This window comes from Vespa mandarinia, chromosome 2, assembly GCF_050613455.1.
Source record: "Vespa mandarinia isolate Hongniang chromosome 2, ASM5061345v1, whole genome shotgun sequence".
NCBI classification, from domain to species: domain Eukaryota; kingdom Metazoa; phylum Arthropoda; class Insecta; order Hymenoptera; family Vespidae; genus Vespa; species Vespa mandarinia.
Genome location: NC_140811.1, coordinates 4,070,001 through 4,097,500, shown reverse-complemented (window position 1 = coordinate 4,097,500; position 27,500 = coordinate 4,070,001). Strand labels below are relative to the sequence as shown.

At 37.7% G+C, this 27,500-nt stretch overlaps 1 protein-coding gene across 5 annotated transcripts in view; it reads right to left on the bottom strand.

Annotated features, from left to right (window-relative positions):
• Window positions 1-27,500, bottom strand: part of LOC118439618 (uncharacterized) — a 250,038-nt gene that overhangs the window by 1,277 nt on the left and 221,261 nt on the right. Inside the window, exons 3-9 of one of the 5 annotated variants that reach the window (XM_035861383.2) lie at window positions 19,726-19,963; window positions 13,515-13,669; window positions 8,209-13,437; window positions 7,848-8,012; window positions 6,006-6,153; window positions 3,229-3,475; window positions 1-2,404 (exon numbers count right to left, since the gene is read on the bottom strand). The exon at window positions 1-2,404 is cut by the window's left edge and continues 1,277 nt beyond it. In XM_035861383.2, coding sequence (XP_035717276.2) covers window positions 2,155-2,404; window positions 3,229-3,475; window positions 6,006-6,153; window positions 7,848-8,012; window positions 8,209-13,437; window positions 13,515-13,669; window positions 19,726-19,963 — 6,432 coding nt within the window. In that variant the 3' untranslated portion in view covers window positions 1-2,154. Of the gene's footprint in view, window positions 2,405-3,228; window positions 3,476-6,005; window positions 6,154-6,817; window positions 8,013-8,208; window positions 13,438-13,514; window positions 13,670-19,725; window positions 19,964-27,500 lie in introns of those variants that run through there. The other 4 variants (XM_035861384.2, XM_035861386.2, XM_035861385.2 and 1 more) reach the window with 4 other exon arrangements.

Sequence of the window (27,500 nt, the reverse complement as noted above, 5' to 3'; positions counted from 1 at the left end):
AAAAAACTTAAATACAATACTTTCTTCATAATAACGTCCAGTCGGCGATGTATCGCTCTTTTCTATATATACAAATCCGATTAGCGTAGTATGTACTTAATCGTACTTATAAAATTATTATGCCGAGATTTAAAATATTTTTCATGAACCATCCTTCCTTTAGTTAAAATGGTCGAACGTGTCGAATTAATATTTATAGTAATGGTGTACAACGCGAGGTCGTATCATTAAAACGATCCTTTCCGCCTACGCTTGCGTCTACATATACACAGATAGTTTTTTAATAAAACTGATAGCTCGTATACTATTTCCTTTCTATACATGTACATACATTGATATCGATCGGTAAAATAGTATTCGAGGGTTTTACTCATTGTATTCGAAATATTCTTATCGTTAAGGATAACAATCTTTTGTACGTAAAAATTTCAATTGAGAGTGACTCGATAAAAGTATCGCTAAAATCTTTATCGATCGTAAGCGTAAGTCGGAAAGGCAATAATATTGTAATTATCGAAAATTGGTTTTTTGTTGTTTCTTTTTTTTTTTCTTTTTGTTTCTCTGTTTTTTATTTTCTTCTTCGTTTTTATTTCCCTTTGTTTTTTTTTTTTTCATTTTTCTTTCTTTCTCTTGTTATTCTTTGGAACCTTGCCGAGAGGAAAGTATTTATATTTATATCGTAAATAATATTCGACGGAAAATTCGCCTATATCCGTTTTTTCATACGATTTTATCGTTCGGAATAAAAAGGACACTCCTATGTACAAGCGCATGTATATACGTATAAGTATATACTATTATATCTATGATATATACACGCTCAGAATTTTAGGATGGAAAAGTCCGTAAAAAGAAATGAATCTACGGGCTCTTCATTGTTATCAATCCGTAAGTCATTATTAATTCATTATTTTAATTAATGTCTGGAAACATCGGATATAGGCCAGTCGTACGTCGGCCATTGATTTTCGTACGACGGTAGAGAAATACATACATACATATTGTTCCGATCCACGCGAATACATTCTGTGCATTTGTTTCTCTTCTTTTTCTTTTTTTCTTTTTCTCTTTTTCTTTTTTAATTTTTTTTTTTTTTTGCTTTCACGTAAAGACGTATTTCATCATAAACTAGCACCATTGGAATAATAATAATTCGCGATTAATCGAACAATGAATTTAATCTTTTTTTCAAAGTTGAAATTGATCTCATTATATCGGTAAACGTCGCAAGATCGTAACGAGCGAGATCTTTAAATCGTTAATTTCGCAGTCGTTGTAACGAACAAACGAACAAACGAACAGGAAGTAACGATCAATTATGCGAGTGGACGTCGATGAAAAGCTGAGAGCTCGGTAGCCGTAGACAGGCCTGATATAAAAAGTATCCCCATGCTGCCATTAGAGATTAGTTCTCCTTTCTCACGGCTCGTTACTTCGATTCCGATCACTCTGATTCTCATCTCCCCACTTCATATCATTCTCTCTCTCTCTCTCTCTCTCTCTCTCTCTCATTCTTTCTCTCTCTCTCTCTCGTTCTCGATTATATCGACATAAAACTTTTCTTCGTTCGTTTTTCTTAGACTAGTTAGGCTTTTCCCGATGATATTTGCACGCAAAGGAAAAGGAAAAGAAAAAAGTTTACGTCTTGTAGAAAAGATGGAATGAGGAATGAGAAACGTTGGATTATTATATAGGCGTTCGCCTATACAAACGCGGTAACGATTAATCTCCCTTTACTCTGAAACGAGTGACAGCCGACAAAGGGAATACTTTTATCAGCGATCAATCGCAACTTCGAACAACTGAGAAATTCTTAATTGAAGGGTATCGACAAGAAGCGAACGACGTCAAGATAGGTATGCGTGTCTCGATTTTTTCGTTTCAAAGAAATGCAATCGGGAGAACGTGTTCTTCGATGCTAATCAATCGTAAAGGACCTTTCAGGACTCTAGACGGAATAAATAAGGAATAAGAGGAACGAAGAAAATTCAAAGATTTTTTTCTCTTCGGGTCCGATTAAAGGAGGGAATGGATAATAATAGGAAATATAGCTATGTACCATCTATATCGTTCGACATTCAAATTAATCGATTTTTCGTATTTTCGAATTATTCTGATCTACGATAGGCGAATAATTTGTTATAAAACGAATTATCATCGACATTGCTTCTGATCGGCTTTTCCATTATCTAAACTTGTTCCCATTGATCTCTTGGACGATCTTTTAGCGACGGCATTGCTAGCAGGACTTCTCGTGGTCGTAGTTGGACTCGATGAAACCTTCGACGATCTTCTTACCGCCGACGTCGCCTTCTCTCGATGATGCGACGATTCGCTTATCTTGTCCAATTCCGCCATAGCCTCTTGTATCGCATTTTCCAATTGCATATTCAATTTACGACTTCTAAAAAACACAAGGATCAAGTATAAAATCGTAAAGTTAATCGATTAATAGGCCTTGGAATGCCGTTTCGATCGGCACACGATTAAATAAAGTTATATAATAATAATGATGATAATGATAATAAAAACAAAAAATAAATAATAATAATAATAATAATAATTAATAATAATAATAATAATTAATAATAATATGATCGGTGTATCAAGCAAAAGCGAAACGAAAATCTAAACGTGCTACGAAAAGGATAAAAACAAACGCCGTTAAGAAAAAAGATATATGTATAGTAAACACATATATAATTTCATTTCTTATAGTTTTCCAAATATTTTATCGTTATCTTTTCTACATGATTCGATGTTAATCATCGTTCCTCCGTAGAATTCGTTCGTTGCGCTTACGATAATAAAAACTGCGAGAACACGTAAAAGAAATCGATTTATATCATATGAATTAATTGGCTGTTGGTTTGCTAATGAATATTGCTGTATGTTTATGACCATTTCACGTGATCATTTTTAATTTATCAAACGTCCTTCTCTTTTTTTTTTCATGAAAAGACAAATGCTACTTTTTTTTCTTTTTTTTTTCTTTTTTTTTCTTTTTTTTTCTTTTTTTTTTTTTAATTAAATAGCACAAATCGATAATGGTCAGCCGCGTACAGCAATCCACTTTCATTCCGATGAAATTGTCTGCTAAAGGACAAAAGTTTCTTTGAAAAACAATTTTGTTATATAGATGAGAATTTGTAAAAAAAAAAAAAAAAGATTCGTGAAAAAGACTCGATCTCTTTGCTAGAAATCTGAAAAAGGTCGAATCAAACTCACTTCCGAAATTTTTTTCGGGCACGATGGTGTGCCTCGAGGCCTTCGGAGAGCGACTTGAGGGCCTTGACATCGACCTGGGTGAGAGTGCCCCCTCCCCCGTACCAACGGACCCCAACTGTCATCGTGCCCGGTGGACCCAAGGACTCGACTTTACCCGGCCAAGCGGGACTCCCCCTTGCTGCACCCCACACGAGTTCACCCACTTCCAGTTTCCATTGCTTTTTCTCCTCCACCTTTGTCTCAGCTACTGAGGATTCCAAAGAACGATCCTTTGTTTTTTCTTTTTCTTATTATCTTTATCTACTTTTCGTTCTCTATAAACGGGGCTCGTGGCTCGTTTTATATTATACATGGTGCGAGAGGAATTATTATCGAGATATTGGAAAGAACATTTTTTTTTCTTTTCTTTTTTTTCTATTTCTTTTTTTTTTCTTTTTTTTTTCATTTTTTTTTTTAATGGATTTATGCAGACTATTGAAATATTCACTATACGGACACTTGTTGCAAGCTCGTACGTATTTTTGATTGTCCCTTAATTCTTTGCACTTGATATATATTTTTATAACATTATCGAACTATTTGAAATAATTTTAAATATATCATACAGAAATTGGCAAATAAATTTTAAATAACAATGAATATTACTTGGATATATAAATATGATTTTATTTGATATTAATAGCAATGTGTAATTAATTTGTAAATAATTTGTTATCGAAAGCTTAATCGTTTGTTTATTTGTTTTTTTTTTCTTTTTTTTTTTTTTTGTTTATACTCGAGTGCAAAGAGAAAAAGTCTGGCATTTCGAAACTGTAGAAAAAAATATAATATAAATTATCGTAATGCATGATAACTATTGTAATGTTTTTTGATTTTCAAGATTATTTTGAGCATAATTAAATAAATATCAAACGAGTTTACAGAGTTCTTCGCCATTTGGATGTTAATTGTTGTTTCAGATGTGCAGCGCAAAACAACGTAACGCTTAATTATGATTGCGGTGCGTGTCACAGAAAAATTAGTCCCGTAGCTCGTACTGCCTTGGTGAATTGTTAGAATTTTACAACTACGTCTTTTACATCGAGCCGTACATTTGTCCATCCTCCGAAATGTGCTTCTTGCTTCGCGCGAGTGCTCGTTAAAAATAATTAGTTGCATCATTCACTGATGATAAGGCAAAATCAGAAGTGGGATAAAATATATCAAGTTGTTCGTGTGAGCACATGCAAGTGATTTTAATTGTATTTTTGTGTCAAATCTTTGTTAAAAGGAAAAATCTTCTTTGTCTCGATTACTTGAAAAAATAATTATTAATAGAAAATATATGAGCTCCTCGATTGAAATTATTTTGAATTTAAATTGAAACTTTAAACGATTCAAGTAAATTAAAATTTTATAAATTATGATACGAACAAATTCAAATCTTATCCATTTATCATAGCACTTTATCATAATATGAACGTTTAAATGAAATTCCTATGACACGATTGAAATTTTTTCAAAGCCGAATTTGTTATAAAATTTGTCAATATTTCACCCACGACGTATTGCGCGCATGCCATAGCAATTATGTACAAAAATTATGTGAGGATGAATATATACAGGTAACGCCGTAAATCGATGAGCCACACCCCCTACAAAGTGAACTTATATGTGATTGAAGCCCCCTGGCCACACAATTCGATGTGATTGCGAGAATATGATATTAACAAACCTGACAGCCAATTAGTAAACGCAACGAAACTTTGACGTATATTATTTACATATAACGAGTAACATTGTTATTTTATGTACTTTACAAATCTAATACGCGAACAATAAATGAAATCCGTTTAGTACTGACGTCACTTACCTGTTCCGTAAACATTCGTGCGAATGTAATTAATGATAAAGCAGCTTTATGACGAAATGTTATTTGTTTGTTTTCTCTCGTTTCTCTACTTACGCACGCGATATCAAATTACGTGCGTAAATAAACTTTTATTTTTTATTTTTTTATTTTTATTTTCTTTTATTTTTTTTTATTTTTTGTTTTTTTATTTTTTTTATATTTTTTTTTTTTGTTTTTTTTTTTTCTTTATACCGTAGGATAAAAGAAAGATAAATGGCCGTTAAAAGTTACAATCGTGAATATAGAATGAAGAACTTACAAACACTTCCAAGCGATTACAAAAGCAATTTACCATGCAGCGAGTAAGCGTACCACATGAATACGCGCGTTATGCTAAACATGCACAAGCAAAGAAAGACCGTCGTCATTCATGCAAATATCAATGCAAATGTGAGTTTGAAGAGCGTCTTATAATACACATCGCGTGGCATTTCATAATCAAATATACTCAAATCAAAAAGGCATAACCGATAATAACATTCCCCTCGTACCAAATTTTTCGTACGTTTTGTATTGTGAAATCAATGTTGCAATTATCACGTTCACGTGCTTTTTAAAAAGTGACATTTCATTAAAAACATTTTAAGAGCTCGTAAAAAAGATTGAATTAGATTGACAAGTATTATAATAAGTATTCAAGATCTACAAGAAAATTTACATTGCCTCTTTTGCGCTAGTATTTTTAAGAAGTATTCTTGTATGTAAGAATTTTCAAAAAAAAAGTACATTTTGTTGACAGAAAACTAACAAAAATTCATTGGTTTAAGTTTTGGTAAAATTTATAAAAATCGAATAGTTCCTACAAGAATACTTCTTTCTTCGAAAGAAAATTAATCTAGCTATTGACGTTTAATTAAGATCTAATTGTACCGTACAAAATACTGACCATCTTGGTCTTCATGCAGGGTGGAATGCATCGAATGGATGGACTCCAGCTTTCGCTTGATTCCTCGGCCGAGGGCATGTTCCCTGCCCTCGCACCTCACCGTGCTCACCACACCTTCCGCTTGCTTCAACGTCTCTGACGTATAGATCTGTCAAATACAACTCGATCAACTCAGGCACAAGCTTACCAACCGCATGCTAATATCATATCAAATAATAAACACTTCCAACTAATATTCGCATTAAACCATATGTGTGTATGTTCTTTTTTTTTTTTTAGCAATAGCGTCATCATTCTTTCGAATCGACCGAGCAAATGGATAAGAATAAAAAAGCACACGAATATCAGATCATATCCGTATAGTTTTTCTTTCTCCAATATTTTCTTTTATCATTAAAACTTATTGTGGTTACTCGAGAAGCTGTTTAAAAATCAATAATAAAAAAAAAAAAAGAAAAAAAAAAAAAAAAAAAAACATAGGCAACGTAGAATCTAACGTAAAACAATCACAAACTTATATAGCAACGCGCTTACGATAAAATGATTAAGAAGAAGGTGGCACGTTTGATTTCATTCTTTCATTTTGACATGCAAAAACAAGAACGATACGAGATAAACAAACTCAAACTTTTTAATGCATGCTCATTGCAAGATTTTTTTTTCGTCATAAGGTATGTATGTGTGTGTATATATATATACATATATATGTGTGTATATATATATATATATACGCATATATATATATATATATATATATTATATTATTCGATTATCAGAAGGATATTGTTCAGCAAAAGATTTATTTCTTCTCAATATAAAGAACCATGATCTTTTCAAATAATCCGCTAGCACACGGTTAATAATACGCTTACATTATTGCAATGTATTTACGTTTTAAATAATAACGCTATAGATGGATCGAGCATGTATGCTCCGCGTCGCAAAGGAAAAAAAAAAAGACGCGCATAAAAAGTAAAAGTAACGTTAGATACAAATTAATTACAAACTTAATGTTAGCGATTTATGATGGGTTCGCAATGAGTGTTTCGCCATTTATCCGCGGCTGCCACTGTGGAACCTATTTCTCTTAATATACAAATTCAATTAAAGTTAATCGATCGACCGTACGAAAGAAAGATGCTATTCCTCAAGCGAGGAATCACTCTCCTCCCCATCGTCACCCTCTTGGGCATATGCAAGTTGACTGTAAACGTAAGGATTTATATACGCCTGTTTGTTTGGTGAATAATTTACGACAGCAATGCCACTAGGGTCAGACCTATAATTATATAAATGGGGATAAAGACCGGGCGCGGCGATACCTACGCCAATGAATTTTTGACAGGCTACATTTTGGGGACAATAGGGAATATTTTCTCGTTCCGAAGTTTTATCTTCGGGATTTTGATCGCTATCTTCTTCGACGATATTATGCTGAAGTTCAATATCGCAAGACTTAGAATCGAATTTATTCGCGTGAGGTAGCATCGTATAATGAGCATGATCTGGCACTAAGGCTTGCTGCCGATACACGTTCGTATTAGGCACATAATGATGACTATGATAGAGGATCGGTTGATAATGCGCTTGTCCTATAATAGGCAACGGATTATTGACATCGATCTCTTGATGAGAGATATCCGTTATTTCTTTAGGGACGCTCAGCTGATCCTCCAGTGGAGAGTGGTCCATTGTGTCTGAATAAATGGAATGATTTGGTGATGATGTGTCCATATGCTCCTGTGAGTCAGCGTATGTGTTTTCTGCGTGTGTCGTATCGGCTGGCTGATGCATGTCTATTAGAGCTAGATGACGGTTACCCTGTTCTACATGGGTACCAACCTGGATCCCAGTAGTCACCGTCGATTCCACGTAAGTCTTCCCATGAAGATTGGGTTGACTTAGTGTGATCTCTTTCGTGGTAACACCTTGAATCCTCCAATCTTCTGACGTCATCGTGATGTCACCAGAATCGGGTTCGCTGCTTGACACGCAATGAACCATGGGCTAAAACCATACGATTAAAAAATTCGACTTCACGCTCGTCCTTTAAAAAAAGAAAAAAACAAAAAAACAAAAAAAAACAAAAGGAAAAAGAAAAAAAAAATAGGAAAAGCAGAAATATACAATTATAAAAATAATAATAATGATTATCACGTATTCTAATGTATTATATCTTATAATGTATTGCTTCTTATATTACCGTAGATGAAGAATGCTGTCTGGCACTGATCGGTGGCGCGGGAGAAGCTGCTCCATGTGTTGTCGTGTCGACAGCTGGACTGTTTGACCGCTGACTATTTCCTGGACTATGCGTAGTCGTATCTGGTGGAGAACCCTGTCTCATCATCGCCGCCTGTACTATATTTGCTTGATTACCAGCTGTTTGAGTCGATACGGAATGCCTCGCCATCAACGGACTGTGTTGATCGATCTGCTGTCCCGTTTTTTCGACAACGGAAGTACTGCTACTAGCAAGAACATATTGCTGCTGTTCTATACTTTGATCAGAGGTAGGAGAATTAATGCTATTTTTTGGAGAAGATGGCGGTTTTCCTGAGATCATGCCCGAACTTAGAATATATGGCTGATTGTGATCTAGATTTAAAGCTGGATCAACGGGACCTGCATTGTTCGAAGGCGCTGCCTGAAAATTTGGTATCTGATTGTTCGATACCATAGTGGTTTGTTGTTGAACGATAGTTGTATTTTGCTGAACGAAAGTTGTGTTCTGTTGATTCGGTGCTGATGAAACGGCAATATTCTGAGCGGTCGCGCAAGGTACCATCAACGTTTGGCCGTTCATTTGTATAAATTCCTGTTGGCCCTGCATATTGGGTGGCCTAACCTGAGACGTATTAAATGTCACCTGTTGATTGGGACTAACATTGGCCACTATTGGACTCAATTGATTCCCAAAAGACGTCGTTCCATTTACTAGAAATTGACCACTATTGGGAGACAGGAACTGTGCACCAGGACTGTGCTGTTGAATGATTTTGCTGCTAGTTGCTTGCGGTGCTCTGATCACCATCCCAGCCGGTCCAGCTGCCAAAATACTTTGACTCGGACTAAATATTCCGCTATGACTTTGCACCGGCGTAAGGACATTTTGACCATTTACATTTTGTATTTGTAGCTGCATTCCTATATTTCCAGTATCTTGCAACAAAGTCGCAGTACCGTCTGCAGACATGACCATACTTCCTATTCCAGGCACGATAAACTGTTGGATGGTAGGGAAATTCTGTACCATTCCAGCTGCTCCATTCAACAAATTAACCGGTTGCAAAAGATTTATTTGTTGAGCAGGTTGAGGATTTGTAATAATCTGTTGAGTGTTAAATTGCGCGGACGTTGCACCTGTTTGACCATTCATGACCAATTGAGCGGGTGCACCGCCTTTGCCAGGAACAATTGTAAGGGCCTGCAACATTGGCCCACCTATGCTCTGTGCTTGGAAATTTTGCTGCGCAAAATTCGATTGCGATTGCATCAGCATACCCGCATTTTGTTGAGACGAAGCAATGTGAAGCATCGACGCTACGGTTTGAGGATTGGTCTTTCGTTTTTTGTACGCTTTCTTTTTACTCAGCGCGGATTCGGGTGAAAGTAGAGCCGGTTGACGGTTCACGATACCCTGATTTGTACTCACGTTCCTCGTCACATCTTGATTTGCGTCTAAGATGGACTGAGCATTTTGTATAACGTTCCCGGTAGCAACCGTGAGATGAGGTATTTGTACATTTTGTCCAATACTGTCCATCGTCATAACACCGGGTTGAATAAGAACCGGTGTTTGTATAGCATTAACCAAAACCGTTGGTTGTCCTATCACTTGCTGAGCTACACCAACTGCCGGTATAACTTGACTAACTGCTCCAGTTACACTAGTGACCATCGGCGAAACGGATAACGGTGGCATTGAATTAGCATTAGAAATGATTTTCGGTGGTGGCGGTGCCATCACACCATTAATAGCAGACCCAGTGCTTGCCATTATGAGTTGTCCACCACTGGACACTAAAATATGTCCGGGTGGCAAAGTAGATCCTGTTGGATGCTTCAATATACCACCAGATGTAAGGACATTGTGAACTTGAACGTTCGATTGCGGATGTTGTTGTTGCTGAGCATGCTGTTGTTGTTGTTGTTGTTGTTGTTGCTGCTGCTGTTGTTGTTGCTGCTGCTGTTGTTGTTGTTGTTGTTGCTGTTGATGTTGTTGTTGTTGTTGTTGTTGTTGTTGTTGTTGTTGTTGTTGTTGTTGTTGTTGTTGTTGTTGCTGTTGATGCTGCTGTTGTTGTTGCTGATGTTGCTGTTGTTGAGTCTGTGGCATTGGTGAATTAATTGTCGCTTGAGGTACCTGAATACTACTTACTACACTCTGAACCATCTCCAATGGTGACTTCGATACTGTGATCGTCGACGATTGACTAGGTGTAAGGGGTATCGAATGTGGATGATGCGCCGTTGTCGACGTCGCTGTTACATTCACGAGAGCGGGCGATGCCGTTGTTGGCTGTTGAGGCTTATTGGAAAGAATGTTTAAAATAGCGGGGTTAGGCATCCCCAAGGGCGTATTTATAGATACGGTCGCCGTATTCGCTCTTCCAGCAAGCACAGACGTAATTGTATTACTACTAACCGTATGTCCGCTTGCCATAGTCGTTATCACGGACGACGTACTGGTAAAAGAATTTAATGGTATCCTTGAAACTGTATTCACTGTATGTGGATGTGGTTGATAGCCATCTAACGATAGCTGTCTCGTACTGACAGCCTGTCTTTTTGGTAGCTGAGACGTTATATTGTCCATAGGCGTAGAATATGTTTGAGAAGGAGATGTACTTGGTGAAACAGCATTGGGATTATTTGCAACTGTACACGACATTTCCAAGTGCTGTTCTAAACTGTTATTAGACGATGATTGCGAAGGCTGCGGTGCCTGAGGAGTTAACGGTTGAGTTGCAAACTGATTCGATGAAGATGGATGAGAGTGTGGAGTTAAAGGTTGAGATGGTAATTGACCAGACGACGATGCAAGAGAATGGGGCGTTGGTGGTTGAGAATAACTGTGCGGGGTCGATGGTTGGGATGAAGTTAAACTTTGAGGTGTTGCTGGTTGAGATATTCCAGGTGTTGAGGAAGCAGGGACATCCGAATTAGCTGGACTATTTGTACCGATCGGTGAACCATGACTAGTACTAACAGTACCTCCTTGAATAGGTCTTGAATCAATTTGTTGTTGACTCCCTTGATATTTCTCACCAAACGTCGACGATGTAACTGGATCCTCGCGTTGATCAGAATGCAATACGTATTGTCGATGTAATTGCTGTTTGTTGTATTGATCTTGAACGAAGGATTGATTGTCACCACTGCTAACACAGCCATGGCAAGGGCTACCGTCGGAATCGATGGCACCATTACTAGACGTCGGCGTCATACTGCTGTGTACCACTACTGGTGAAGTGGCATGATTTTTCACAGAATTAAATGTTGTACTTGAAGGACTGGCAGCAGAGGAAGGCTTTGGTTGCGCAAGATAGGGATTACTCGCTGTATGAGTACTATGATTCGTTTGTTGTACTTTCGGGCTGTTCAATATGGCCACTTGAGTGTTATTAACGCCAGTTTGCCGCGATATCGTACTATTTAGTAAAGCAGTTTGCTGTGCTAAATAACCACTAGGATCCTCTAAAAATGAAGGACCACTGCTGTTAACCGTCGAACCAATTTGATCGCTATTCTGTTGCGCTTTGTCATTAAATTCGTCAATTGGACTTGGTATTGGCTGATCCAGGCCATTATTACTCCTCATATCTGATGTACCATGCTGACGCTGTTTTTTCATCATACTCTTAGTTGACTTGGCTTTCTTCCTCGCTACCTCGTCGGTCCAGGTTGACGTCTGTGGAATGTGATGATGGAGAGGAGGAACACGATCAAAAGAATTGCAAGTAATATTTTGGACCGTAGTTAATGAAGTCTGATTAGTCGTGACAACTGTACGATTTTGTTGCCACGGAGGTGCTCTTGCGTTAAAATGTATATTTCCTGCTTGTCCGCTAGTTGGTCCCATACCCGATTGTACTTCTGTAGCATGGTTAATAGTTGGACTTCTTCCCGCGTGGCTGACTAAAGTGTATTGTTGTTGATGACCAAATTTGGCTTCCACAGTCGATATCTTCTGAGTATCAAAGTTTCTCGCTGGATATTGAACTTGGCCTTGCGTATACATTCGTTGTGCATTTTCGTGAGGATTATTTGACAGATTTCCATTCTCGACGATTTGATGCCGTTGTAAGTTATGATTATGCATTAACAGCTGTTGTTGCTGTTGTTGCTGTTGTTGTTGCTGTTGTTGCATTTGCTTAGCACTTAAATCATCTTCTGTAGCTGGTTGCGTACGACCATGTCTATTTTGCAAATCAGAAGGATTGATTCCACTCATAACGGACCCGCCGTTAGATTGCTGTATAATATCCATCGTATGATGAGATAATTGCTGATTAGGATATTGAGCCTGCACGCACATTTGTGACAACTGTTGTTGATGTTGCTGCTGTTGTTGTAGTTGTTGTATTTGCATTTGAAATGGATCGATAGTTTGAGTCTGCATACCATGCTGATCTTGTTGCTGTTGTTGTTGCTGCTGCTGCTGTATTTGATGTTGATGAAGTTGATGTTGAAGCGGATGAAGAACAGGTTGCGACATCTGCGAAGATTGTAAATGATGTACGTAACCTTCTTGAGGCAGCTGCGAATTATAATTTCCTGTTTGCTGTTGATCCATTTCCGATGTTAAATGCTGCTGTTGTGGCGGTTGCATATTATGTTTCTGAATTTGTTGTATGTGAAGCTGCTGTTGTTGGTTCAGATGTTGTTGTTGTTGCTGCATAACGTGCAAGGATTGTTGATTCAACTGATTTATATAATGAGGAACTTGCTGTTGAGATAATTGATTCACTACAGCGTTGGGATGTGGCTGCTGTTGCTGCTGCTGTTGTTGCTCCTGATGTTGTTGCAACAACGGCATATGCTGCATTTGTTGATGATGAGGTAAAAGTTGTTGAGGTTGCTGTTGCTGTTGATGCTGCGATAAATGTTGCTGCATCAGTTGCTGTTGTTGCTGTTGCTGTTGCTGCTGTTGCTGTTGTTGCTGCTGTTGCTGTAGTAATAATTGTTGATGCTGTTGCTGCAAAAGCTGCTGCTGTTGTTGGGTCATATTATTGAAATTAGTACTTTGCTGATTCATAATTAGCGGATTTCCCATTATCATCCCAGGCATATTGTGCTGATTTAACCGCTGTTGAGAATTTCGTACCGAACTATTTACGTCGTGATTTTGAGAGGGTGAATTTAACGATTGATGGCAGATTTGTTGATTGCTTTGTTGCATCTGCAAATTAGGGATCGCGATCGGCCACACCTGCAAAGAAAAGTGCATTTGTAATAAGCCATTATTATCGCCAAAGCAATCAAAGAAGAATTATGAGCGGTATTTACCTGCGATCCATTAGGCACCGATGAACCTTGAACTCCCGACGTGGAAACAGCAGCGATAGCTCTTTCCCGCTGTGCCAGAAGTTGCGATACGGAAACTCCTGAGTACAAGCCCCCTATACCCACCAGTTTTCTCTTTTTTTTCTTGCTGAGACCATCTGCGCATACAAGTTGATAACTTGTTATTACGTAATATAATTAAGATCCTTTTTAATGTAAGCAAACAAGTCAATTAATTTATCAGTTAAAAAATAGAAAATCTTCACGGGTATAAAATCATAAAAAAAAAAAGAAAAAAAGAAAAAAAAATGAAACAATGTTTCGGAAATTTTTTAAAAGCTTTTTATCGTTCGAAACAATTACACGAGAGAGAGAGAGAGAGAGATAAAATGGGGTCGCTTAAAAAAATATTAAAATCAGCATTTGTATTCGTTCGTGAGAGCATCTATGCCGGAAGCTATCGACCGAGTGTACACAAGTGCCGGTAAAGTGCTATAACAGTCGTCGACACTTCGAAATTGCTGTGATTTACGAGGGCTACGATGAAGGGCGAACGAGAAGAGAGAAAAGGTAGCTTTCAACGGGGGGTCTTTTATCTGTAAAGCTACAACGGATAATTATTCTCCAGCGTGAACACCAATGGAACGGGGTTGAAGAGATAACTCGGGCCGAAGGAAACGAAGGAGAAGAAAGAGGACGAACGAGAGGTGGAAGGGGGTGCGGCTAGTAATGAATCTCTACTCCGCAGTAAGGCACCTCCTCATTCTCTCTCTTTTACCCCTACTACCTTCTCACTGTATCTCTATCTCTGTTAGTGGCGGCGGTTTAACCCGATTTTCAAGGGGACGAAGATTTGCGTAAAATCTTCCAAGCATTTTGTGGCTTCCGAGGGGGGGTTTCACATCAACGCGCCAATCATTCCCTTTTACCCTTATTTTCGAGGGAGCCGTAATCAACAGTGTAAGCTGTAAATCTTCCTAATGATAAGCGCAACGGAATAATTCTATTCACGATAATTTTGTAATATTCTTCAAACAAAGAATTAAAAAAATATATTAGCATAAAGTGAACGAATGTCTACAATTTAACGGCAACACTTTAACCCAGAATGCACTATAATGTGATCCTCGATTATAATATCATCGAAATATATCGAGTAAAACTAAAAGATGTATAAACACATCGTTGGTATTCCACTAACTCGATTGACGGTGCACACAAAGCGACACCAAAGCGATCGAATGAGAGACGTGAGTTAAAAACTCGTGACTATGGGAAGGCAAACTCACAGCATGAAAGGTGAGTTGATCGTCGTTTTCCCGACGACAACGTACGGAAAGTCTAAGACTTTCGAGACAGCCGAGAAGCGAGTTGCCGGCGATCATTGGAGATTAGCCCGGATCAGACGTTTCGTGGTTGAGGCGTCGTTGCAGACTGAATACTCGTGATTTGAAGTGCGCTTGCGCGACAATGAGGGGCTACAGAGAGCGACGAGGAGGAGAAAGAGATTGCAAGGGATTGCACGTTAGTCCGGGCAGGCGCAAGAATCACGAGCGGACAGTCGCGAGACCGCGGACTACCACCACCGTCTCGTCTCTTTTCTCATCTACTCTCGCCCGTCTCTCGTTTCATGTTGATGTGTAGTTCGCGTTGGTATGCGTTACTCGCTTCGCTCCCTTACTCCTCATCTCTTCGTATGAAATTAACCCTTATCAAGTCTGTGTCTACCAGCAACGACGAAGATAGGGATGCCTTCCCCACCTCGAGAGACGTCCGGGCTTCTCCACCACCACCATCACCACCACCAGCAATACCGCCACAACCAGCAGCATCAGCTCCATCGCCATCTCCTTCACCGTGACTACCACCACCACGCATCGCTTGTCGTTGGTAGCGAATAGAGAGCGGATTCTTTCCTCCTCCCGGGACTTATTGATCGGCCGCGCGATAAGAAGACACGAAAGGCCGATTGGTCCCTTTTCCGGACATCTCGCAGGGTGCGCGTTTCCTTCTTCTATCACAATTCCGAGCTATCCTCGACATGTTATCAAGAGCAAAAGCGATAAGCGTCACAGGAGCAGATCAAAAGGATCCTTTCAATTTTCCTTTGATAGACAGAATGGAAAACGCGCGGTCGTTCGCCAGATATCTATACACGTATACATGTATATATATATATATATATATATATATACACGAAGGATACTCTTACATAATAGATACAACTTCGATTTGCAATTTTCGCACTAACTCTATTAAATAAAAAGCTCTAAGAATTTATCGAATGGTTTTTCTTTTTTTCTTTTTTTCTTTTTCCTTCTTTCTTTTTCCTAAAAAAATCCTTCGTCGTAAGAAAGATTCTTTCATAAAGAAGATTTAATAATTTTTCTGTCGAACTTATTCGTCAAACAATAATGATTTTCGATGACAAATAACTTAATGTCATGTCATTTATTATAATCGCAAATACATCCCTTTCGAAGTTCCTTGAAAATATTCAATGCCAATAATAGATGGATACAACAGAAGGAGAAGGGAATTGAGGCCGGATGTTGAGAGGGCTGTAGAAATGAAGAGAGAAAGAGAGATGATGGAAAAATGAGAAGAACCGCAAAACACACGAAACGCACGAAGTACATGAGATGCGTCGCTCGTGAAATCATTCGACGTTGGGATGTCGGAGTTTAACCAGCACGCATTACGCCGACGTGAGACAGGCATGATCGATCGACGAAGAAGGGGAAAATTGTTTACGAGTGGAAATTGTTTAAGAGGGCATAAAATCGTGAACGGGCATGCGCGAGCACACCACAAAATGGGGATGGACGACAATTCTCCTCGAGTGTATAATGCATTTCCACCACCCCATTATTGTAACGGTTTCATGACGGAATTCAATTTATACCACCCAGTATGCTGTAATATCCTGCACACCTCGAACACGATAATAATACCTACTATTCTTCCATGATTCGTTTATTTGGATTGTCTATTTTCTATCCACGATGTGTAATACCTAAAACGATCGCAAACGGAATTTATGATATAAGTCTATAAAATATTACGAGCAACCAAATTCTCTCGTTCTACTTTTATACAAGCGTACATTTGAAAGCTATTTAAACGTCCTCTTTGTCGACCACTTCGTAGACGCATTTTAATTTCACTCCGTCTATTCTATGAGGAAAAAGAAGAAAACTGCTGCTACTGCTGCTATTCCTACTACTACTATTACTACTACTACTACTACTACTACTACTATTACTACTAGTACTAGTACTACTACTACTACTACTATTACCAATACTTGTTCGAAAGCCGTAAATTAAAATAACCATTATTACGAGTTAACGAGATAAAAGAGACGAACGACGAAACGTACTTTAGGAAAAAATTCATTAAAAATTTTTTACGACTTTTCATCGAACGCAAGCGCTTTCCTGAATATTTGTAGTTCGATTAGAAAACTTGTTTCTTCCAGAGAGTTTAAATTTATTCGTAGATACTTTTTGTCGCGAAAAAAAAAGAATAATAGTAATAGTAATGATGATGATAATAATAATAATAATAATAATAATAATAATAATAATAATAATAATAATAATAGTAATAATAATAATAATAATAGTAATAATAATAATAGAAAAAAAGCGATGTTTCTCGCGAACGTAAAAGAGAAAAATGCACATTGTAGGTGTACGCTTGAAACGTGTAGAGGTAGAAAGATGAAAAAAAAAAAAGAAAAAAAAAGAGAGAAATCACAAGACCCTTTCATTTCCCGTTTCTTGTCGCTCTTATACCGATCTTCAAAGGGTAGGAATATCATTGAAGGGGTGAAGACTGCGATCTCTCTATCTTGTCCTCTCGACTACTTTGTATCACCGCTTAGCGTCACTTTAGACGACCATAAGCGCAGACATTCTCATTCTCTCTCTCTCTCTCTCTCTATTTTTTATTTTACTTTTTGCTTGCTCACGAGAGAGCTCGCTATTGTTAAAATATTTCTATAAACATTTCTATAAACATTGCCATCGTCGACGTTTAACACTTATTTCGAATACTATCAAAAGCGCATTCTAAATACATTATACGATCGATCATTCGTGATATCGTTCAATGAATAATACCTATAAGATCATCGAATGATCAATCGAATAAATATGAAATGAAATGGAGAAAAAAAAGTGGAATATTATTGTTACCGGAAAAGATATGTAGAAAAAAAATATTTTTCCGAATCAATCATGTACAATCGACGAATAAATCGAAACACCCATCGCCGCCGCGTTTATTTTCGATAATGGCGAGATCGTTTCGTGGAAATTTTCAATTCACTCGCGTAACGACTTGTTGTCTCTGCGGATCGACAAACACGTGACTGGGACGGGTATTAAGCGACGATTAATTATTACCTCGCCATTAACGCGAGCGTGCTTTTCACTAATCACATTCTCGCCCGTCCTTTTAATATCGAACGAGTGAATCCGAAGAGAAAGAGAGAAAGAGAGAAAGAAAGAGAGAGAGAGAGAGAGAGAGAGAGAGAGAGAGAGAGAGAGAGAGAGAGAGAGAGAGAGAGAGGAAGAATCGCAAAACGTGAGCATGGGTGCTAGAATTTAATTTGAACGTACAATTATAATTTCAGTGATTTTGAGAGAGCAAGAAAGAGAGAAAGAGAGAGAGAGAGAGAGAGAGAGAGAGAGAGAGAGAGAGAGCAAGAGAGAGAGAGAGAGAGAGAAAAAAAGAGCAACGAAAGAACAGCTGCGGCAGCAACCAACGACGAGTCCTTGCACGACGAGCTAGACGCTTCGAGTAACAGCCGTTTAATTAACGAGATGAGAGGAGGAGTAAAAAAACAAAAAATAATAAGAAGGAACGAGAAGAGAGAAATAGAGAGAAATAGAGAGAGAGAAAGAGAGAGAGAGAGAGAGAGAGAGAGAAAGAGAAATAGAGAGAGAGAGAGAGAGAAAGAGAAATAGAGAGAGAGAGAGAGAGAGAGAGAAAAAGAAAAAACAGGCGCGGTCGTCCGACGGTTAGGATTTGGTAATGAAAATCCCGTGGAGTATTTGCTGCCGGTGGTAATACATCATTCCTCCTCACCACCCTCGGCTTTTACCCCCACCACATATCTCACAGTATTCGAAGGTTTAATGTCATCGCGCGAAAAGAGGGTATGGTCTGAGCTCTCCGCTAATGCCGCAATTTCGCCTTCTCTTTCTCTCTTTTTCTCTCAGTCTCTCTCTCTCTCTCTCTCTCTCTTTTTCTTTCTTTCTCGTTCGTTCTTTCGCATCCTTCCAAGGCGACGAATTTTTTCTTAATGATCGTTCCCTCGAACGTCGGCGGAAGGAGAAAAACTTTTGGTCTTCCTCCAATAAGAGTTGGCACGTGTTCCGATGTTCACTGGAGGATACGACGAGATAGAAAGAGAAAAACTGCGAGAGATAGATAGAGAGAGATAGAGAGAGATAGAGAGAGAGAGAAAGAGAAAGAGAGGGAGAGGGTGAAAGGAAAAGAGAAAGGTCGAATAAACGCGCGATGGTTTTCTATATGGCGACGACTCGGCTTACAGGCGAAAAACTTTGTTAATACGCGACGAATCGATCGAAGAAAACTTTCTTTAACTTATCCCGGAATCACACGTTATATGTGTTCGTAACTAAAGCATTAAAAGTTCAAACTGATTGATCACCTATTCGTTCCTAAAGACGATAGTAATATGGATTGGGGTTATTCGTGATTTACAAAGATCACTTATCAAATTGCACGAGGTAAAATATATCGATGATCGATAAAGGTTCCATCGTACCTTGTAATTTCTCAAATCTTTTCGTGTTATATATTATCATATAAAAAAGAAAATCGAATAATTTCTTTCCCCTCGTTACATACCTCTAAGGGATACAATTATCACCTGAGAATTTATTACTATATATTTCAATATGACTACGGCTCGATATTAGAAAATGGTATTAGAAAAATTGATTGAATTAATACATGAACGATATATATTCTGTGATAAGAACTTAAGATCCAATCCATTTAAATCGTCTCGGCTCTTTCGAAAGTAATCTCGAATATTTTAAAAAAGAAAGAAAAAAGAAAAGAAAAGAAGGAAAAAAAAAAGAAAAAATAAAAAAGAAAAAAAAAAGAAAAAAAAAGAAAAGAAAAAAAGAAAAAAGGTAAAAGAAGAAACGGATAATCGCAAGTATCGGCGTACCTTTTCTGGCTTTGTCCGGCGAGGTGGGCGAGTCGGCGTGAATCGGTGCCGCTGCTGTCGGCGCTGCCGTCGACGACGTTGGTCCAGAAGATAACGTCGAAGGGGAGACCGGCAAGGTACAGGAGGCGGCAACAGGGCTGGCTGCTGCGCACGGTAGCAAAAGTTTCCTCTTATGGTTGCAGAGCTTGGTCATCTCTCGCGTCTTGCCCTGATCCGGGCTCCAAGGTCGCGTTGCAATCTGCAAAAGAAGAAGAAAATACGGGACGGCATTACTCACAGATTCTCTTTCTCTGTCTGCCTGTCTGTCTTTCTGTCTGTCTCTCTCTCTCTCTCTCTCTCTCTCTCTCTTTCTGTTTTTTTTTCCTTTATCTTTTATTTTATCTTTATCTTTATCTTTCACTCTCGACTCGGCTAACTCCTATCCATAACGCTCTCTCGCCTTCGTATGTAACCCCATAAAGATCAGATCAAAATAAAAAAGCAACTGCTTCTGGCATTGATTCAAACGACCTTCGTCGCTGGATGCCGCGACGTGTTACAGGAACAACAAAAATATTGAAGAGGGAAACGCGAGAAAGCTGTCCGAGATTGAAAAACGTATATTTATGAGCTATAACACGCACTCTCCCGCGAGCACTGGCCTGCTATAATTATGCTGACGAGATAGAATGCCTCAGTTTCTTAACACTCCGTCTGCTACAGAATGAAGACTGAGATTTATTAGTTTCTTCGATAACTAAATAATATATTTTTACTTAAAGATTTATTTATATATGATATTAACATAACTAAAAGTTTTCTTTTTATCTTTAGAATGATGGAATAAAATTATATATATATATATATATATATATATATATATATATATATATTTGTTAATTTATAAGTTTTCATAAAAAATCATTACTCTGTCTCTTTTATTTATATATATATGTATATATTTTTTTTTTATTTTATCAAATAAATACATAGTTAGCACTTCCCTGCTCGCAATTACGAAAAGAGATACGATTTATTTATTTACCCGAGCTCGACGAGCTCGTCGACGATGACGACCATAAAAAGAGGAAATCTCGAGCTAAGTATGTCGCTCGGAAGCAAGCTCTCGTCTTCTCTTGGGAGAAGAGAGAAACCACATCTCTCGTGAAGCGGTTACGTAAACGTCTCCAGGATCAGGGGCGTCACTTGCTTTATATGTGTGAAAGCCGAGTTAATCTTTCCGTTCGTCGATTTCAACGCGCGTTTCCATAATTGGCGAGTGTTCGTGTTGAACGATCAGAAGATGAGAAACGTCGAAACGTTCCTCGAGAATGGTGTTTATAGATGTTTGCAAAAGAAAAAAAAAAAAAAAAAGAAAAAAAAAAGAGAGAAAAAAACAAACGAAAAAAAAAGAAAAGGAGGAAAATTATTATTGCAATTATTTCTTATGATGTCTCATAAATATTAATATTTATAATATCTACGATAAATGTATACTTTTAATTACTTTTCATTCAATAAACTGATAATTTGAAAGTAAAGGGGAAAGAGAAAAAAAGAAAAAATGAAAACACTTGGAAGCAATTTTCTCGAATACTCTCGAGAGAATCGATAATCGGCGTGGGTGGTATAACGTCGTTGATGATCGATGCAGGACGCTCGCATAGTTAAAACGTATCCAAGTTGGAAGGCCGATGTCCGTAATGGCCGTGCAAGCTCCTCCACCGTGTTACGTGTCAGTCTAAGAGACGTTTCTCGGCAATTTACGACTGCGAACGCGGTATCATTACGACGCATCGTAAATAAGATAATACTGGTCGGTGCATAGACCTATGGAAGAGTAAGTACGTACGTGTATATATATATATATATATATATATATATATATATATATATATATACACTGATGTGACTGAAAATTGTACATGAATATTTGTATGTGTGTGAAAGTTAAATCGTTTACGATATATAATTCGGTTCCCGCGGTGTCGACGATTCGGCGTGCGGCATTTACGTCGGCACTTATATCATGAGATACCTACCCCGTAATAAGATTTAATCAACCCATACGATTTAACCATCTTCCCAACCCTCTAAAAATTTGACATTCTCGTGCAAACTAAAGATTCCTATCTTATTTTATGATATTCAAATTTATATAAAAGTACATTTAATATTGTATAGCGATATCTTTCTTAAAGTAATATACTCGGTATTATAAAATAAATATCACCTCAATATGCATATTTCTCTCTCTCTCTCTTTCTCTCTTTCTCTCTCTTTTTTTTTATATAGTTTAATGATATGAAATGTTGTGCGATATGTAATAAAAAAAAAAAAAAAGAAAAAAGAAAAGAAAAATAAGAAAAACCAATTCCAGAGCAGAATTTTATTTCTTTATGGAGACTGTGGCACGTTATACTTTTACATCGAGAGACTCGGTGCATCGAGGTTCACATTAACTAAGAACGACCTGAATACGATGTCGAGATTATACGATTGCGCGCTCGACGGCCTTGATGCTAAGTCCTCGAGTTGATGGTGTAATGACGTTTGCTGGCAGTTAACTCAATCAGAACGTGTTTCTCCGACCGGTTTATTATTCATTCTAGTCTGCCGACTATTGTTGAGAGAAAGAATTATAATGCAGTTGACGATGAATAAACCGATCAGCGAATATTATGGAAAATCATTGAGGAAAAATAATTTCTACGAAGTTACAATAATTTGTAAACTTTTTCGGGATCACGAAAAATTCAAGAGTTATTAATTACGATCTAATAATTTATAACTGTTATTGATAATAATTGATTGCCGATGTACCGCAACGTATTAATTGCAATGATAATTACAATGAAAACACATCAATTTTTATATTTTCCTATATATCATTGAGAAATATTAATTAAAATATTTTCATATATTTCACGAATTTTCGAGAAAAATCAGAAATGTACCATCCTAAATTCAACATTCGTTCGTTTGTCGGATCTCCGTTAAAACGATATTTGTTTTGGCCTTTGTTATATACATATATTGAATCATTTGATCTTCGAGTTCGTTCGGAGACCGTAATTTGGATCTTTGCCAAAAAATGTTAAATTCCGGTTTATTTTGCGGACGACGAGATTAAGATACAGGGACGGGTATCGTTCAACACTAATAAATATCAAAGAAATAAATTATTCCCATAAAAACTTACAAATATAACCAATCGAAAATGAAATGTTATTTTCTTATGGGATTATTTATAAACGAACGATGAATATTTATAGATTTAAACCTCGTTGATCCGATTAACGATATTCTTTCTTCTCAAACTTCATCATCAGATACAATCACTTTACCGGCCAGTAATAATAATAATAATGATGATGATGATAATGATGATGATGATGATGATGATGATAATAATAATAATACGAAGGAGCGATACGGGAAGCTTGGTACTTTAAATGGATTAATCTCACACTCGTACGAAACAAATAATCGGGTTAAGCGCCGGAAGTTGCGATTTTGTTCTTCTTTTTGCGGTAAATGAGATGTATTTTCCTTTCCAAGATCGCTTTAACGTCTCCTTACGGATGAATAATCGAGATGTTCTTTGTTTTCGTAAAAAAAAAAAAAAAGAAAAAAAGAAAAAAAAAGAAGAAGAAGAAGAAGAAGAAGAAGAAGAAAAAGAAAAAGACGAAATAAAATTAGTGATAGCTTAACGAAGTATTATAAATCACGAGAGTAAATGATATAGCATTTGGTGTCGTTTCCAAGAAATTTCATTCTAGCTGATACAGCGATCGCATAATTATGATGATTCGATGGATCAGTTGAGAAGACTTTATCGTTTCGAGGTAAAATCATATAAGAGTCTTCGAGAAATAAAAAAAAAAAAAAAAAAAAAAAGAAAAAGAAAAAAAGAAAAAAAAGAAAGAAAAAAGAAGTTATTCTTTTCTTTTTTTTTGTTTTTTTTTTTCTTTTTCTTTCTTTTTTTTCTTTCGTCGAATCGAATCAATACAAACAATAATAATATCATACATTTGAAACATAATAAATCAATGGATCTATCCAACAAATTTTGCTCGCCTAAATTTAAATACTGATGATCCATGAAAGCTGTCGTTGTCGTAGTCGTTGTCGTCGGAGCAAGCTGTATTTTTATTCGAGGGAAATAAATCAAGGTAGCGTTCGATGAAATGTCGTAGGGTAGAGTCGAGGGATCCAATCAAGAGGGACCTTAACGCTTCTCTCCTTGGGATGAGCTTCCTCTTTCTCTTTCTCTCTTACATATTCAGTCAGTCAGTCACTCACTCATCCTCTCATCCCTCTTAAGGCGCTTTCCCATCTTCGTCCTTCTACGTCGTTAAATTAAATTTATGCCAGTCTCGTTGCGGGCGCGCATACGCGCGCTCTTACGTTTATCTTTATTGCGCGACATTACACTGAATTAACGTAACAAGGCTATTAGTCCGCGATTTTATGACTTTAATTCCGATAGGAGGACCGCTCGCAAATTGGCTCTCTTCTCTCCTCTTGTGTCTTCTCTCCTCTCCTCTTTCTCTCTCTTTCTCTCTCTCTCTCTCTCTCTCTCTCTCTTTGTCGGACAATAACGCATCTCGCAGACCCAATCCAAAACGACACAGGGCACCGATACTTTCCTCATACGTGCCTGTCGGCGATATTCGCCCACTCGAATCGCTTACGAGCCAGAAAGATCCGCTTACGGTCGCTCTGTGATTGAAACTATACTTTGCCGTTCCGAGGGACGGCATCTTACCAACTTTCGATTCACTTATTTTACAATCAACGTAATTGATAACGATAAAGAAAAAAAAAAACGTGAACATTTTACGAGAGACTTTTATTTGATATATTAACGAAGAAATTGACGCCCCGAAAAATTTTTACATTATTTCCGTACCATTAGTTTTAATATCATTACATAGATATATATTCTCTTCCATTTCCTTCTTACGTTTCAACGGAAGATGAACACGTTTTCGAGGATCGGAAATAATTCAGAACGTTTCGCGAGTCGCGTTACGAATCCGACGCTTGAAATCTTCGTTCCTATGCTCCCTTCCTTCCTTCCTTCCTTCCTTCCTTCCTTCCTTCCTTCCTTTCTTCCCTTATCCTTCTAGCTAACCCGGAAGGATGGTGGTGGTAGCCGCGATAAATTCCAGATGCGAAAATTAATGTCTCGCATGGGGCGATACTTTCTCTCTCTCTCTCTCTCTTTCTCTCTTTCTCTCTTTCTCTCTCTCTCTCTCTCTCTCTCTCTCTCTCTCTATTTCTCTTGTTCGCTCATCCCCCACTAGCAATGCAGTCGGCGTATACGCACTGCATACCGAGCGGAACATTACCGACATTATAAATGAGAATCGTAAAACATTGTGTCACATCCTCCTTCTACCTTCTCTCTTTCTCTTTCTCATCTGGACATCCTCCTCCTTTGTCCGTCTCCAGCACGTCCTCTGTTCGAGATAAAATTACAACGACGCCCACGCGAGAACCGAGCGGTGAATTATCGCGGCTCGTTGCACTTTTCACAGCGCATCTCTTTCTCTCTCTCTCTCTCTCTCTCTCCTTCTCTCTCTCTCTCTCTCTTCTCCTCCATTTCTTCTCTACCACCCTCGACCATGGACCACGCGTCCAAGCGTGACCAGCGTGCTATCCATCCTGGAGTCGCTTGGTTTCTGAATAACCGTCGAGCGAAGAACGTCGTCGAAGAAATAATTAACGGGCATCAGAGAAAAAGAAGAGAGAGAAAAAAAAGATAAAGACAGATAAATACATAAAGAGAAAGAGAAAGAGAGAGAGAGAGAGAGAGAGAGAGAGGGAGAGAGACGATTCTTTTTCTTTTCCTCTTATATATAAAAGAACGAAGGAAACGAATTTAAGTTCAACAATATTTTTTTTCTTCTTTCTTTTTTTTTTCTTTTTTTCTTTTTCTCTTTTTTTTCTTTTACCTTACTCCTTTTGCCGAGCTTTGAGGTAATTTAATGGAGGCGGTTAAATTAACTGCTCGACGCGAATCGTTCGACGGAACAGAAAAGGAAGATTCACCTCGCTGGGTTTTGCCATGGTATAAGAGCATCTCGCGCGAAGACATTCCACTTCAGATCGCGCTTGATCGTGGAACGCGTTGATGGGTCTTTCGGAGAAGCAACCTCGATCGATGGAAAGCGAGCTTTCTTGTTAGTCGATCAAAGGGATGCGCTCGATCTGTTCTTTCTTCTTTTCTTTTTTTCTTCTTCCTCCTCTTCTTTTATTACTTTTTTTTTCCACCCCGTATCGTCGTATCAGAAGTTCTCGTTAACGGAATGATTTTTAAAAGCGTGCAACTTTTCTTGCCCCTTTTCGTTGATTCGATAATCTCAAAGTGAAATTTTTTTTTTGCCCGTCGACATAAATCTACGTCTCATTTCTTCATTTCTTTTAATTTCTTCATTCGGACATTCAATCGTCTCTCGTCATTCTAATTTATTTAGAAATGAAATTTGCAAAAAAAAAAAAAAAAAAAAAAAAGAAAGAATAAAACAAAAATGATTATTCCAATTTTCTTTCATAATTCAACGATATTCGATAAAATCTAAATCCGATCGATTGATATTCGTAACAAGTGATCTCAACTCGTATTAATTGACTCATGCGAAAAAGTAAAAAAGGAAAAAAGGAAAAAAAAAAAAAGAAAAGAAAAAAGAGGGATCGAAACGCTTAACATCAAATTGGAGATATTCGAAATCCAATTCGTGTGCGAGAGGCGTCATCAATGTCAAATAAGCGAATGAAAAAGGTCACCGATTAATTTACCAGCGATATAAAGACCTTCATAATCGTCGACGGACTCGAGGGAGAACGATTTATACGAGTGAACGCGTATAGACAAGAAAAAGAGAAAAAGAGAAAAATAAAGAGAGAGAGAGAGAGAAAATTCTGCTAACATAGATTCAATAAAGAAAGACCAAATCTATAGATAGATGAAAGTTCATTCTCGCAACGATATCGACCAATCGGGTCTGTACTTTTCGTTCTTTTCTATAGAAAAAGGAAGAGTGAAAGAGAGAGAGAAAGATCGTAACGATAATGCGAGTTATAAGTCATGCATGAGTAAGAAAAATCATATTTTTTTTTTTTTAATATCTTTCACTATCTCTCTCCCTCTCTCTTTTTCTCTTTCTTGCATTCATCCTTTTCATTTAACTTTGAAATAAAGCAAATCTCAAGCCCATCAATATCCTGTCATCAATACAAGGACATTATTCGATAGCCAATAGTCCAACGAAGAAAATAGAAATATAAGGAAGAAAAGTATCGTCTTTCCACAGGAAAGAGTAGGTTTCGTCTCTTTCAACCCCTCTTTCTTCATGCGGCTTGGCACCGAGAATAATGTATCTCCGTTGAAACCGACAGTCCGTTTTACGTCACGCTCCGAGCCGATCTGGCAAAGTGCCCAGATTTTATGGACATTTCCGTGGCACATACTACGTGCACCGTTTCTCCAGGATATTCGTTTATAATACGTACGCCGAGAGAGGTAAAATTAATTTCGCTTCAAGATGACGACGACGACGACGACGACGACGACGACGACGACGACGACGACGAGGACGACGACGACGACGACGTCGATGAATATGTGGTTGTACATGTGCGCGTTCACATAGAAAAGAAGAGTTCTCCGCCTCTCTCGACGATCCCGATAGAATTTATTACAGGATCGCTCGGTTCGTTGCAAGAAAAAAAAAAAAAAAGAAAAAGAAAAAGAAAAAAAAAGGAAAAGAGGAAAACAAAAAATAGAA